Source organism: Centroberyx affinis, unplaced genomic scaffold, assembly GCF_046629955.1.
Source record: "Centroberyx affinis isolate AG114_WGS23_722 - 3 ecotype Tasmania unplaced genomic scaffold, CSIRO-AGI_Caff_v1 ptg000795l_1, whole genome shotgun sequence".
Taxonomy (NCBI): Eukaryota; Metazoa; Chordata; class Actinopteri; order Beryciformes; family Berycidae; genus Centroberyx; species Centroberyx affinis.
In genome coordinates this window covers 48150-63427 of record NW_027279401.1, presented here as the reverse complement: position 1 = coordinate 63427, position 15278 = coordinate 48150, and the positions used below count along the sequence as shown (strand labels likewise).

The following is a 15278-nucleotide window of genomic DNA, read 5'->3' as shown; positions in this document are numbered from 1 at the left end:
ACAGCCTCCAGTGGCTTATTGGTCTTATGAAAGAGCAGTAAAAACAACATTGCAACAAAAAAGGATCCAATTTTTTTTTTTAAATCTATTATTAAATCAGTGGAAATAATAAATGTCTTTTTCCTGCTAAGCAATATAGCTCCTGAACAGCACCTAAACAATGTGGCTGCCAAGCGACACATAATTGCCAATATGAGGGTGATTTTGGGTTAGAGCATTAATATTTAAATGAACAGTCCTGTGGTCACAGCTCTGAGTTAACTGGCTATTTTATGACGGCTTCAAAAGTGAACTGGAAATTTTATGACGGCTTCAAAAGTGAACTGGAACCATCTGATTAATAACACAGGGTGTTCAGAAAGTCTGGCAGTAACGCTGCATATTTTTTCTTGTTGCAGGTTGTGACTAAGCGATGCCATTAACATATTGATTTTGCTTTCCGGGGCCACATGAAGGAAAGAAGTTCAGTCTCTGAAAAGCCAAAACCGGCTCCATCTGCAGCAGTGAGTTACCGACGCCTGCACAGCTGTCGACCCAGATATGCTTTGTTGATGCAAAGGGAACGCGGTACTCCTGCTTTCAAATATGTCTGGAAGCTGGTGGCGGACATGTGGAGCACTTTCTGTGAAGGAGTGCATGATTTTCCTGTGATTCCAGACTTTTTCTAATAGCCTGTCGTAGTGGAGAAGCCATCGACAGCGCGTTTCTAGAATTCCGACCACCATACTTTACTGTAAGATCCTGCATTCATTAAGCTACGGTTCTTTTAGCCAGCCTTTAAGGCATGGCCGTCAAGAGAAATCCCTCACCAGTCCCTCTCTTCCTGCTGGTTCCATTTTGGGAGTCGCCAGAGTCATCTCGCGCCTGTTTTCCCTTCTGTCAGAGCCTTGAGCTATGGATCCTCATTAGTCACTTTCCCCGGGACCCGACTGACACCGGCTTTTGCATTCTCCCTCGCTGAGGCTCGCTCAAGTCTAGCGCAGCTACACAGCCCATTCACCAGCGCTGTCAAAAGCGAGGTGACTACGGGAGCCGGGCAATCATCAGAATCAACCAAGCCTTGAAATGCTATGAATAACGCCAAACGTGCCGCCGCATAATATTACACTGGTTGAAATGCACATGGGCTGATGTGTGATTAAATAAGAGAATCTACAGTGAAGTTTCTTTCACTTCGGCCCAAGGTCTGTTGAAAAGTGAAATGTAGAAAATAGGGATGAGACGATATATCGAAACTCAATATATCGCGATACAAAAATGTGACGATACGTATCGCGATATTAGCTCCATTTTATTCTACTGTAGTAATCACAAATGAGACGGCTTGACCATCACAATTTCACAAGCTCTCCATCCAAATTATATTATTTGCACTTTGTAATGACATTTTTAACTTGTTGTTTACATTCTAGCAGCCAATGACATCGCTAGAAAGATTTGTGGCATAATTCTGCACAGTCAGACTTTGTTGTCGCTGAACTTTGTATTTATTACATCGTATCGTGATTATTTCATATCGTGAACCCCGTATCGCGTATCGAATCATATCGTCCCATCCCTAGCGGAAAACTCAAATGTAGAAAGTGCAGCGGCGGACCTACCTGAGGTTTGCATGGTCTCACTTCAGCAGACTGTCCGTCTCCGGGCACTCAGTGACCGATAGCTGTGCCTGAAGGAAGGACAAACCCCAAATCAATACCTCGTCTAAAAACACTGGGAGAAACTTGAGACGGAGTCATGCAATGTCTACAGGAGTAGATATGCTCATGCAACTCGAGCTTTCTTTTTTGGATAACTTGGTACAGGCAGAACCTTTTAAATATTACAGTAAGCAACCTTTACACAGATATTGCAAAGAAAAAGTAACAGCAGCTCAACTGTACAGAAGATATTGACATAGATTTGGCTTTGTTCATTTTAGCAAGAGTTGCATTAACACTATTCTAGCATATTTTGTTAGTACACAGAACAGTTATTTTAGTACATAAAATCCACTACTGTATGATATTGGAAGTTACGTTTTTCTTACTTTTGAGTCGATTCTTTTTTTTTGCCATGACTGCAATAATATTTTAAGAAATTGCACGCATTTACCAGCAAGTTTATGTCAATGGATAAACACACTACGAAATTAAACATTTAGGGTTAGGTTACCTTTACAGTGGAGTGCTCTAGGTTATAACCATCCTCTCCATTGCACTGCCATTACTCTGTACTAAAGTAGCCATCGCGCCAGCGTCATTCATGACAATGAAACCTAGACCTGAATGGTTTGAATTCAGTTAATTTTCAGATGCTATCAATGCAATTCTCATTAACGATTACGACCACAGGTAAGAGGATTGAAAAAGTCTTATACATACCCAGGCATTCAATGCTTTAGAACTCTATACACATTAGGAAGCTATCCAGGTTATTTTAGAGGTCTTACCTCTGGGTCCTTTTTAAAAAGTATAGAAAGAGAGAGAAAGAATAAGTTGTGCTCTTTTGATAATCAATCAAGACATCATTTAGTAGGGTTAAAGTCTTCAGACGTCAATACATTCATTTAGATTTAAAATGCGTTTTTGAATGAGAAACAAAGCAAAACACCTACATCTGACTGCTGAAGGTTGTTTAAAAAAGGCCATTTCAAATTTTACTAGGACAGGAAACAAATAAACCAAGTTAAGTTTCATAAAAAACAAACTAAGCTTTATTGACAAACTGCTGCAAAACATCTTTTGGACAGATTTAGTTACCTATTTAGGCAAGCTTACACATGTAGCATAATGCATTTTATGGAGAGGGTACAGATACTAGTGGCAGAATAAGTACAGTTAGGACGTTTTAAAATATGTACAATAGTTCGGATTAAGCTGCAGGATCCCTTCTCTGTAGAAAGAGAAGACCCATGTGGAGATTTTTGTCCCAATCCTTCTTTGTGTACTTTGTGCATGCAGTTTATAGAGAATCAGATCAAAAATTGAAGACCTGAACTGTTTTTAGCATAACAGGAGGCCATCTCTTGGCCATGTTCTCATAAATAAAACAAACATTTTGTCTTCAGAGTCTTAAAATTAACTTTTAACATGTAAAACAAATTGAGGATATGAGGACAGTCCATCTCAACAGTGTCTATTAGGGCTATATTTCAAAACTCTAAGTACAATGACAAATATTGCTGCCTAAGTCTAAATGGACAACTTTTTAGAACTATTTAAAAACAAATGGGAAGCATCATCAAGAATGAATTGTACTGAATTCCATTAACATTGATTCTTTTTCCTTCACTTGATTTAAGATTTTTTTGTTTCTACATTACATAATTGAAAGTTTAAAAGGTCTTTTATTCGGCTATATTAAAACAGAATTTTGAAATGTAGCCTAAATGGGAATCTGCAACTGACCCTCGACAGATTCTTTTTTTTTTTTCTTTTTTAAACAATTAAAATGGTTTCCTTAGACACTAACAAGTGGATAAGGAGCCACTAACTCCACTAGAAATGACTACTCCCAAACAGTAAAAAATTAACGGTCAACAATGCAAAAAAAGCCAGAGGGGGGTAATAGGGGTCAGAGAAAAAAAAAAAAAACAATACAGCAAAATAAACAAAAACTCAAATCAAAAAGAACAAAAAAAAGTCGCAAGTTCTCCTCTCTAACCCATCTAAAAGCCGCTTTGGTTGGTTGGTTGGTTGGTGGGGGGAGAGTTGTGGAGGAGGGGGTAGGGGGAGTTCGCGGTCAAATCTAAAAAAAAAAACAGTTCCGATTTTCAGTTCCCGATTTTCTCTTTTCTCGTAAAAAGTCCGGCGTGGGAAAAGACCAAACCAAAGACAAAACGGACAATTACTTTTGTCGGGCTGCTTAAAGCGAGAGCTGCCGTGGGAGACAGGCGGGAGTCAGGGCGACACGTTAAGGGTGGCGAGTCCGCTTCAGTACTGTCGGTACGGGTGCTCCCTGTAAGGCGTCTTGGCGGGTCTGGGTGGCGGGGGGGCCTTGCCCGGGGCCGGTCGCTGGGTGCCGTTCCAATCGTCCTGGCCTGGGGAGGAACACATACACACGCACACACACGAGAACACATTCAAAAGTTAAATTTGGACTAACCATCACTTTTCTAATTTAGAGGAATCGCTGCAAAAAAATGTCCATCTTAACAAGCTCTGCAGTCTCATATTCAGTTGTAAAATTGCATTTTTCACAAAGGTGGTACGTGTAGCTTTAAACATTAATATACTATATTGTCCAATATAAAAATCTATATATCATGATCAAGACGATTGATAGCCTCCATCTTATGCTAGTGGTATTGTCCTGTCACAAAGAGGATGTTGCTTCATCAGTCAGAGGTTTTCTCTTCCGCTTTACTGAAGAGGATAAACATGTTGGAAGTGATTTTTCCATCGGCCTTTCACTTCCTCCACCGTCTTCCATCGCAAGAACCTCTGAAAGCTTTAACTGTTTTGTGCCATAAAGCAATCTCCCTTTTCGCCGTAAAGCAGTGCAGCAGATTCCCCACCAAACACAATACAAAAATGCAGTGTAGAGGCCGGTAGAGGCTGCCTATCTTCCCACGGACGGTCTCATTTGCATACAGTAGTAATACTCATGTCTCAAAATGAATGTGGTGATGATTTACTGATGTTAAAATGCTGCACATAGCACCTTGAAAACGTGAAGAATTCCGCCGACACGGTGAGAAATTTCACTCGTTTCCAATGTCAAATGCAGTTTAACTGGTTTCAGGAATTTCTCTAGAAACTAGTATCTTGAGATGAAGCAGAATAAGGCAGTTCACTCCACTAGTATCACGGAAATGACACTTGATTCAAGAAAATAGTTTGGAAACATGAAAACATCTCACAAAAAAACACGATTTTAAGAGAGACTAGACTGCATGACTTGTTAGGATGGATGTTTTTTTGCAGTGATTAAAGGAGGGCTGCCATGTTGAAAATGAAGATGAGCTTTCCTCACCGTAGGACTCATACGCCTCTGTTGTCTCTCCGTGTCCGTAGTCGTAGTATTCTGGTTCTCTGATGGGCAAAAAAAAAAAAACATGGAGAGAGAGAAGAGGGAGATTACTTTTTTTTTTTTTTTAATCTTTGGAAAACATCAACTAGCTGCTGCCTGTAATGTCTGGGGGGATGATAATTGGCTCTCATGAATAGGATCAAAGCCCGATGCTCTAGCTTGGGAACATCTCGGTCCCTCTCGGCGCTCCGAAATAACGCCGTTCAACCAGGAAAACGGAGCGTCATCAACACTGAATTTGTGCAGAGAGCGGCAAAAAAAAAAAAAAAAAAAAAAAAAAAAAAAAAAAAAATTGTACTTCTGTCCGCCAAATCCCCCTTAGACAAAAAAAAAAAAAAAAAATGAAATTAGCAACTCGGCAGGTGAAAAACCAGAGAGGATTCACTCACGCCTGCGGCTGACTGTAGTAGCTGTCGTACGAGTCGTAGGCCGCCTCCGTGTAGCTCTCGTCGTAGGCCTGCGGAGAGGGGGGGTGGGGGTGGGGGGGTGGGACAGGAGAGAGACAGAGTGAGATTGAAGGAGAGGCTCGTTCATGAATCATGAATGTCAAGATGTCCCCGAAAGAAGCGCACTTCTGCTAAAGTAGACACACTCTCCCCCCCCCCCCCCCCCCCCCCCCTTCTGTCTCCGGCCGCCAGAAATCACTTATTCCTCTGTTGACGGACGAGCGGTTCAAATCTAAACGCGGTGCCCAGAAAAATCTCATTTAGGAACAGCCAAGCGTTGTCAAGTGGAGAGGTCATGAATACTGATTCACAGCCGCTCTCTGTGTGGTGAAGTCCAATCTGACAGCATCTCAGACAGAAAAAACTGCCACCCCCCCCCCCCCCGGCTGTTGTACCGCTTATTCCTCGTAGGCTTGGCGATTCTTTTTGAGTCGGCATTACGTACATTCAAGTTTAAAGGGTTTTTGACTTTGGAATTTGGAAATGTAGCCTGAATTGGAATCTGAAACCAACCCCACAGATTGTTTGTTTTACAGTCCTTGGTCAAATCTCAAAACCAGTTCTGATTTACAATTCCTTATTTCTCATATGAAGTCTGGTGTAAGAAAAGATCAAACTACAGAAAATCAGACATTTACGTTTTTAGTTTTCCTCTCTAACCCATCTAAAGCTGCTCTGGTTGTTTGGTGGCGGTGGCTGCAGTCAAATGTCGAAACGAGTTCCAATCAGTTGCTGATTTTCTCTTATGAAGAATACGATTCATAGTCATTCTGTCTGGTGAAGTCCAATCTGACAGACCGCCGCTTCATGCATCGGCAATCAGACGATGTACTTACGTATTCCTCGTAGGCTTCGGCTGCGGCAGGGGCGTGCTGGTGGGGTGGAGGGGCCATCCTCTGGGGGGTCCGGCGGCTGGGGCCTGGCCCGGGGCGCCACGGCTCCCCTGGAGGGCGCTGACGGTGGTCCTCCTCGGCCCGCCGGCGCCCCCCTCACCGCCCCGCCTCTGGCCGGGCCGCCGCGAGTCACGCCTCCCCTGGCGGCACCGCCACGCGGAGGCATCCCCTGCCCCTGGAGGAGAGGAGGAGGAGGAGGAGGAGGAGAAGAAGATGGAGGAGGAGAGGGGAGCACAAGCGGGGGGACGTAGGGGATTAGAAATGCTACTCAGTGCCAGCGATGGAAAGAGCACCAGAATATCTGTCAAGTTGAAGTGCTGTTACTTGGCTGAGACTGAGTAGAAGTAAAAGTAGCTCATTTAAAATGTAAAAATTACAGAATGCATAAAGAAGTTCAGCATGAAATAAACAATTTAGGGATGTGTTAGTGATGGCTTTTGCACAAACTACCCCTCTTTCTTCACCCACACACTCAAACTAAATGTAACCAGGTCAAGGCCATGGGTTTACATCCAGTGACATTCACTGACTTTCCCTAACCTTCCCCTCACTCATCCCTCATAAACTGACCAGTTAAAGATGCTTATGGAGAGGCTGAAAAATGTGATGCGATTCAAAATGTAGCGAGGTATCATATTTATGTCAAAACTACTGATTACTAAAGTACAAGTACCAAAAAAGCTGCTCAGTTAAAGTAACGAGAGTAAATGTCATTTGTGATTCCAGCCTTGCTCAGCACTTTCAGAATCCACTACATGGACAAAGTGGTAGACGAACAGCATCGTCTTTCTGTTACCTCAATGACCCAGCAGCTGTCGTTATATAACAGACCCTGCATGTGTGTGTGTGTCTCCTCACCTGGGTGCTCCAGCAGGGGGTCCTCCGCGGCCCCTGACCGGCAGGCCCCCTCGGCCTCGGGCTCCATGCTCCTGGCCTCCGTTCAGGTAGCTCATCTCCATGAACTGCTCTTGGCAGATATCATCCATCATGTCCTGCACGCACACACCAAACACACGCACAGGAAGAAAATGAAAAGGGAGAGAGAGAGAGAGAGAGGATGAGAAACAATAGCAGAGGACACGGGATAAGAGGCGGCAAATGTAGATGGAGAACAAAGAGGGAGGAAAGGAACATTTTGGAGGAAGGAGGAGAAAGGAGTGATGAATAAAAGAGTGGAAGGCAATTACTGAGCCGCTGGAAAACATGGCATCCCTCTAATGCCTAACAGAGCAAGCGGAACAAAACAAAACAAAGACTCTGTGTCGGTGACTCAGAGTGTGTCTTAGGGGGTGGGGTGGGGGGGGGGGGGGGAGCACAGATAGGGAACATCCATAGCTCCCTGCCTTACTGTACTTTTGCATCATGCGCACAAGGTAAATGGCTTGTCTCTGCACTTGGCAAGTCGTGTGTGACTACATGAGCGGTTACCCCATCCTATCGCTCTGAAACAATAAGTTGGGGTGGATTAGCGGAGGCTGACTGTCTGAGCGGCACAAATCCCGCGACACAATCCGCCGCCTTTTTCTCCCGGGAGCAATCTGCAGGAGTCGCACTGTGACCCAATCAATTCTTTTTTCATAAATCAGTCCCCGGACAGGAGCGGTGACGGTGCTCTAATGACGGCTGGGTGAAAAGGGAAGAGGGAAAAAAAAAAAAAAAAAAGCGGATGCTAGAATATGCAGTGCAGGCAGCAGCGTTCAATTTATCTACAGCGCAGGCAGGCAAACACAAGACATTTAACTGATTACAAATTTATCTCTGGCCGGGAGCAATGGGACTGCGACTGCATTTAACAAGCCAGCAAGTTAACATGCCTTTACCCATCAACCTGTCCAGATTGAAGTAACAGCCTGGTTTCTTCAGCCATAATGATATATATGCAAATATTGTGCATTCAATAGAAAATAATGCGTCTTGGGTCCTTAAATCCACATCTTCATCAATCGCTATATATATTCATATAGGACAAGAAAGAACAAAAAAAGTCTTTCTGGAATTCCATTACAGGTAATATATCAATCATTTCACCAAAAAATCAAGTCCATCCATTTTTTGAGGAACCCAGCTATTCATTAAAATATGGCCCCGAGGCAGTCAAGCCTGAAAGATTATGGCCTTAAATTGTAACGACAGGTTCTGCAGGGGACGGCCTTTTGTGTAACGCGGCAATAACGCCATCGCAACCTGTTCATCGGCCCATTCATCTCTCCCCTAATACAAATTACATTCCCCCTCTCTTCCGAGGACTCCGGCGCGCTAATTAGAAAAATGTAAGGCATCCCACAAAATCCCGGGCTTATTGGCCCGGTCTGACACGAGGCTTTGTTAGAACACCGTGGGCCGGGGGTTTTGCTGGACAGCGGGCCGACTTGGCCCCAACCCCAGAATCTCTCAGCATAAAACCAATATACTAGGCGTAGGTCGTGCGGGGCAAAATTCACCACAGATCTGTCCGGGGGGGCGGGTCTGTCTCCGGGCCTATTCTTCTTACTTCCATAAATATCGGGTGAAGACAGAGTGATGGACGGCCGGTCCCGTAAGCCGACAGACGAAGGGGCCGGGGGTCTGCTGACAAGGTGAAAGGCGCCCGATTCCACCTCTTAAGCTGAATTCTTTACGTGCCGGTCTGTCCAGTCTGTTTGCTCCAGGTAAATACACCCCCCCCCCTCCCCCTCCCCCTCCATTCCCCTCTCCCAGCACTTACACGCTGTGACTCGCCATTTTGAAAAAGGCACACTTTCTGACTCGGCTCATGGTACATCACAGTCTCGCACTTGACACAGACAGGCGAGACGACAATGGCTGAGAAGAAAAAAAAAAAAAAAAAAAAAAAAAGGAGCAGAGGCCACTTACAGGGAACAGGAACTTCTTGACCTCCTCCATGGCGTGGGCCATGCGCAGGTAGGCCTCGGGCACGGGGGCGAACACCTCGATGAACACGTGCAGCTCCATGGACAGGTGGGCGTACTTGGGCTCGCCGCCTTTCCTCAGCCCCTCCTCCTGAAACACGGAGCGCCAAGTCAGCCAAAGGAAAAACAAAAAAACAACACAGCCAATTCTGCGGTCCCCCTTAATAAGCTGCTAAAAATCGAATGAATTATGCGACGCGTAATTGCGTTCCTTCTAGCTCCGAAGGCATCGGGCGCGGGTGTGATATTCCCTTCCAATATACAGCTTAATAATCACATCACCCTGGTAGGTAACGCACTTAGCGGGCTTTCCTAAAGGGGTGCGTGGCAGATGTGCGGTGCGATGGACGCCCTTGACTTTTGCATGAGCTACACCCGGCAAAGCGTTCGCCAGCTGGACCCCCCCCCCCCCTCCCCCTTCTCAAATACAGGACAGATGTGTTATGGCTTCAGGTACCCTTCCCACAGGTGCGTGTAACCAGGTGTGTGTGTGTGTGTGTGTGTAGAAGTGTTTTTACCTTGGATTTGTCTCTCATGGATCCCTTGCCCAGCACAGAGATCTTGGCTCCGGTCTCCTCCTGCAGACGTTTGATCGTGTTGCCCTGAGGTCCCAGAATCTTCCCCACAAAATTGAACTGATAACAAAAAAGCAAGAGCAATAAAAGAAATAAAATTAGCCTGACAATCGCAGAGAGGTAGCCCGTTGCCGATCACTGGCAGGGGGCCTGTTGCGCACACCGCAGCCTTAAGTAGTACATCGACAAGGGAAGGTCGATATGAACCCTCGAGGGCCGTAACACCGTCAGTAACTCTTTCCTACAATCATCCGAGCAACTTGTAGTCAAAAGGCTGCGATCCATACCTCCGCCGACTTTAAGCGATGCAATTACCGCGTAGGTTTGATGTTTCTCCACGATTAGCTGTCGCCTTCAGATACATTTACCATAGGCTCCGAGGAAGCGATTCCTCCTGGAGTTGCGTAAGTAGCTTCTGGATCCACAAAAAAAAAAAAAAAGCTTTGTCTCATTAGCTTCGTCAACCCAGACTTAACGGTCTGATTTACGACATAAAACCGACTCTGAGATCAGAAGGTTGTCTGACTCCACAGACAGGATCTTACATCATATTGATCTACTGCTCGGGGTGGGGCAGCATCTATAGATCTTATTCTTGTTAGAACGGAACAACTTCTTTAAAAAAAAAAAAAAGGAAAATCTATTGAAGTACCGTGGCCTATCCACTTTTGTAAAGCTCAAAAAGTTGATCAAATCCTAAAAATCACAACACAGGCTTCTGGACAGCAGCCTGAGAAACGAAGACGACCCGAATAAATTAAGCCATCTTCGATTTAAAAAGAGGCAAACGAGCAAGAAAAACGTGTTTCTGTATGTTTTACAGGACGGGTTAGAACCTCAGCAGATCTGCAGCACCGCCGCTCCAGCGTCACAGACAGTAGGCCTACAATCAATGTCGCCATATGCCTGAGCCAGATATAGATTCACTTCACATGGACGAACACACCTGAGGTTAGACGATAAAGCCGGCAAAGAGACGCTTACCGAATGCAAACAGAGGAGATGATCCAGTCTGCCGAATGCAGTTTGAAATTGGAGCTGCCCTTAAGCATAACAATATTAACATTTTGATCCTTTTAGTGATGTTCTAAAACACGGCGGTATCTGCTGTAATTATACTCCAGAGCTAAAAGATCATGGTCGAGAGGAGTAATTTGAGAGTTCCAAGTAACCCCATGGCTTTGTGTAATTGAAACGGGGCTGCCGAATGAATTAAATCAAGAGGGGGGGGGGATCAGAGGGGAGAAGAGGACAGAAGAAAAGAAGGGGGGGAAAAAAAGGGGGGTGGGGGAAGGCTCACCTTCGGATACTGTTTAACGGGGATGAGCACTCGTTCCTTAAGCTTGATGTTCTTCGTTGTGAAAAGGTCCAGGTACGCTTCCCCCTCCTTTTTGGGCTCGCCTTTCTGGATTCTATCGATTTCTAGAGGGGAGGGGGGGGGGAGGGGAAAGGACAGCGTTCATGCAATCAAACAGAATTCAGCGTGGTGAAGTGTGTCCCGGTCGTGGTACCCGGTATGTGCACTTACAGCCACGTCAGACAATGGTATTTCCACATGAGTAGCAGGTACTGCATGGGCAAAAACAGTAAGCGCTCTAACCTAGTACCTTTTGTGATCCTGCCTCTGTCAAACCTCCATTTAAAAAGAAAAAAAAAATCTGTTTTCACGGCTACACTTTGTGAAGCAGCCTACAGCCGCTCAGCATCACCACTCCATCCGTTCAGCGTTAAACCGTGCTGCGCCTTGAGCCGCCTCACCCACAGCGGCACAGCACCCAATCTTCCAGCGCCCTCAGCACCCAACGGCGCCATCATAGCAGTTCATTTCAAAACCACCTCCTCACTCCTGGCCGTGACAGCTCCTGAGCCCGCAATGTGCAAACACGTCAGCCACTGTATAGTCTACCAGCTGCAGAACGGGGGAAGCCACAGTAGACGTCTAAGTGAGGTAACACACTGACACACTTGGTCTTTCTGGATCATTCTTACTCTCACTCATAGCCTTTATTTTGCCTTATATGCCCAGACAAAGACAGCAAGCCAGTCAAGTTATTCATTACCACTATCAGGCTAGTCTTCCAAGCAACTCGGCTGCAGCAGCAGCAGCAGCAAACACAAGCAGCTTGCAGCAGATCCCCCACCAGCCACTGGGAAAGCACATGGAAGACAACACAACATGGAGCTCAGAGCCGCCCTGACAAAATAATCACTACAACACTCCTACTGGCACTTGTATATCTACTAAATAGAAACTTTATAGTGTCCTAATCATATGTTATTTTCTTTAGATCCTATGGCATCACTATACCACCCCTATAGGCTTATAGAGTGTCTGTGGTACTCAGCAGTGAGTATATGGTGACGTTATCTTTTTTTTAATCTACTATGGCATCACTCATTTCTTTTTCCTGCAGGGAGTTATACTTTTGTTGTGATATTTGCATGGTATCCTTATAAAAAGACAATAAAAAGTAAGGATAACAGTGGAATTAAACGCATGCTGTTAGAGCTGGCTGATGAAAAAACAAACTAACAACTGAAAAACGTTCCCAACAAGCAGCAAACTACGTTTACAAGAGCGAAAGTGCCCGGTCTGGTGCGTCGTGTCCACCCACATTGAACATAATAATAACACCACCACAAATAACAATAATTATATGCTTTTTGTTGCTTTTAGGGAAAACCCCCTGCCCTTGCAGCCCCGTACAGGCTTCGGGTGTCTTGCTCAAGGACACTTCGGCAGGGCGGTCGCCGGGCTCGGACCCCCCCCCCCCGCTCCGCTCCGCTCCGACCCGCCCGGCCGCGGCGCGCTCCCTCTCGCCGCTAGGCCACCGTGCCGCCGCCTTTCAGCCTCCAAAGTATCGAGGTGACCCCGCAAGCTGGCGCACATTTTAACTGCGCAACGCCGCTGCCAGACAATGAGATCAACAGGGACTTCGGGCAGCGGGGACACACACACACACACACGGCCATATGCATGTCCTCTCTCTCTCCGAAAGAGTCCAAGTTTGCAGCTCGGACACGACGGGGGGGCTGCGAGTCTTTTTTTGGACGCTAGATTAGCACATACGACACGTTGCAGCTGCAGGAAGGAGAGCAGGAAATAATTCAAAAGATCATGCTAAAGTGTGTCTCGTGCAGTGCAGCAATAACAGGTCTGTAAACATGCGTTACATTTGTAGCCAACAAAGGAACTCGTCTTTAATTACCCGATTGCTAATCTTTAGATCACACCCTACACGTGTCAGTAAACCCATTCATTACCGAGCCGTGAACAGAGATTTATTGTGAGCGGTTAACGGGGCAGCTCCGCGTCCCGTACCGCCACACGAACGCACAAAGCATGGAAGGTGTGCGTTTTTTTTTGGGGGGGGGGGAGAGGGTGCGATCAGATCCCCCCCTCCCGCGTCTACCCAGAAGAAAGCGACATAAGAGCACTTTACCTGCGGATAAAAGTTTCATGGCGTGCGTAAACGACGAGTCCAGGCTGTCCTTCTCCGCCAGCAGCTCGGGGAGATATTTGCCGTCGTTCTCCATTTTGAGTTTAGAGGGGGGCAAAGAAGAAATCAGTTTCGGTGCAACAAAAAAATTTGCGTGGGAAAAAAAAAGCCCCAACAACAGAAAAAAAAGTAGTCCAGTTATGTAACTACGGAGTGCCGTCTATCCGCTTCGCAGACTGCGCTTCGCATGTGGCTACCGTGCGTTTTGGCGACGGACGGACCCGCTGCTTTGCGTCTTTGTGCTTTCCGGAGCGGCGGAGCCCCCTTGCTTTCGGCAGCGCTGGCTGGATGGAAATGGAAGAACAAAAGCGGGGAGACTGGAAGAATAATGATCCGACTCAAACCGACGGAAGTGAGCTCAGAAGGACGCAGCTTTGCCGGACTGACGCCGCCTACTCCGCTGTGTTGTTGCGCGCCTCCTCCAATAGTGATAATCCCTACTATCAGATTTTTCAGCAGTTATGGGTGTGCCCGCGGTAAGGGCTGTCGTATATTTTACAGCTATTATAATAAAACTGTCTAGACCACCCAGAGAGCCATGGAGTCACCAAGGCTGCTCCCGAGGTCACTCTGCCCCGAGGAAAAAAACTATAATATTCCTATCATATTCCTATAGGAACTTGTAGAAATATTCCTTATGGGTCTTACAGTGTGTCTGTGGTATTCAACAGAGAGTTTATTACCTCATACTTACCTTATACTTTATGCTATGTTTGATCTCATATGGTATGTCTGTAATATTCCTATAGGGACTTAATAACTTTGCTGTGATTTTTGTATAATATCCTTTTTTGTAAGGGAATACAATACGATACTACTATCAGATTTTCGGCACTGTTTTGGGTGCTCCTGCTTTTAGGGGGTGTCTTGTTTGTTTGTTTTTTTATTAATATAAAATCAAAGACCACCCAGAAACTCAACACTAATTCCAGCTGTCCAATTCATTCTAGCAACATCAATGGCCTAACCTGGATTATATCCTGGCCTACGATTTACCTGAAATGATATTCCCAAAATTAAATCACCTGAATAATGACAGTGGGAGACTGAAGAATATAAACTCATGCAAGGGAATCCTACATCCAAATACTGCAGTACAATTAATTTTCATATCAGCTCTATCTTAATTAATATGAATATGATAATGATCCATGCTGACGCATCACCAGTGTTTTAATTTGGCAATTTAATCTCGGTCCATGCAGGGTGCTGGAGACGTGGCAGCTTCATTCTAGGCTATCTACTGCCCCTTAGTGGCCGTGCTGGTCATGACAGGCAGCGGGCCGCAGCTCAGGACACTCGGCTACAACTGTACCCGTCTGAAGAAGCCCTTTCCCTGCCTGCTCCCCCCTTCTCCTCTCGACTCGTATCGATTCGAAAACACTTAGGGGAGGGATATGCGCAAGAGAAAAAGCACGTGCATCGTCGGAGAATGCCCGGAACAGACTCCATCTTGGAGTGATTCCCCCCCCCCCCACACACACACACACCCCTCCAACTCGGACGGCGGTAATGAACCTGTCACGAGCGTCGAGTGGCGCGCGGCGGGTCAGAGGTCAGAGCCGGCCTAATGCATACAAAGCGAGGCCACGCCGTTCCCCCCTCCACATCCCGTGTTTGCGAGCAATACAGCGTGCATTATCTGCGGCCGGATGCTCTTTGAGCAAACGGCAAAAAAAAAAAAAAAACGGCGGGCCATTTGTCAATCGGGCCGCCGGAGTGAAAACTATTACGATCGACCGCAGGTGTGCCCAAGCGTGCATCTGCTCAAAACAAATGAAGGCAAATATTGTCTGCCATAAACACTTATGGGAGGCCGCGCACCCTCTCTAACTATCAGCGTTCAGGTTGATCTATCTCTGACCATTACAGTGTTATTAGTGTTGGGGGTTGCAAGGTTGCCCTGACTCCTCTTGTCATTGACAGAATGGATAGCCTGTGA

At 46.0% G+C, this 15278-nt stretch overlaps 1 protein-coding gene across 1 annotated transcript; it reads right to left on the bottom strand.

The window, feature by feature from the left end:
* Positions 1-2672: 2672 nt before the first annotated feature.
* Positions 2673-13668, bottom strand: LOC139644868 (KH domain-containing, RNA-binding, signal transduction-associated protein 1-like). The gene is given in 11 exon segments (XM_071520382.1): positions 2673-4021; positions 4957-5015; positions 5403-5470; positions 6296-6370; positions 6372-6528; positions 7211-7344; positions 8903-8917; positions 9206-9352; positions 9780-9896; positions 11137-11258; positions 13280-13668. Coding segments are annotated over 11 exon segments (1095 nt in total). The 5' UTR covers positions 13374-13668; the 3' UTR covers positions 2673-3914.
* Positions 13669-15278: the final 1610 nt, after the last annotated feature.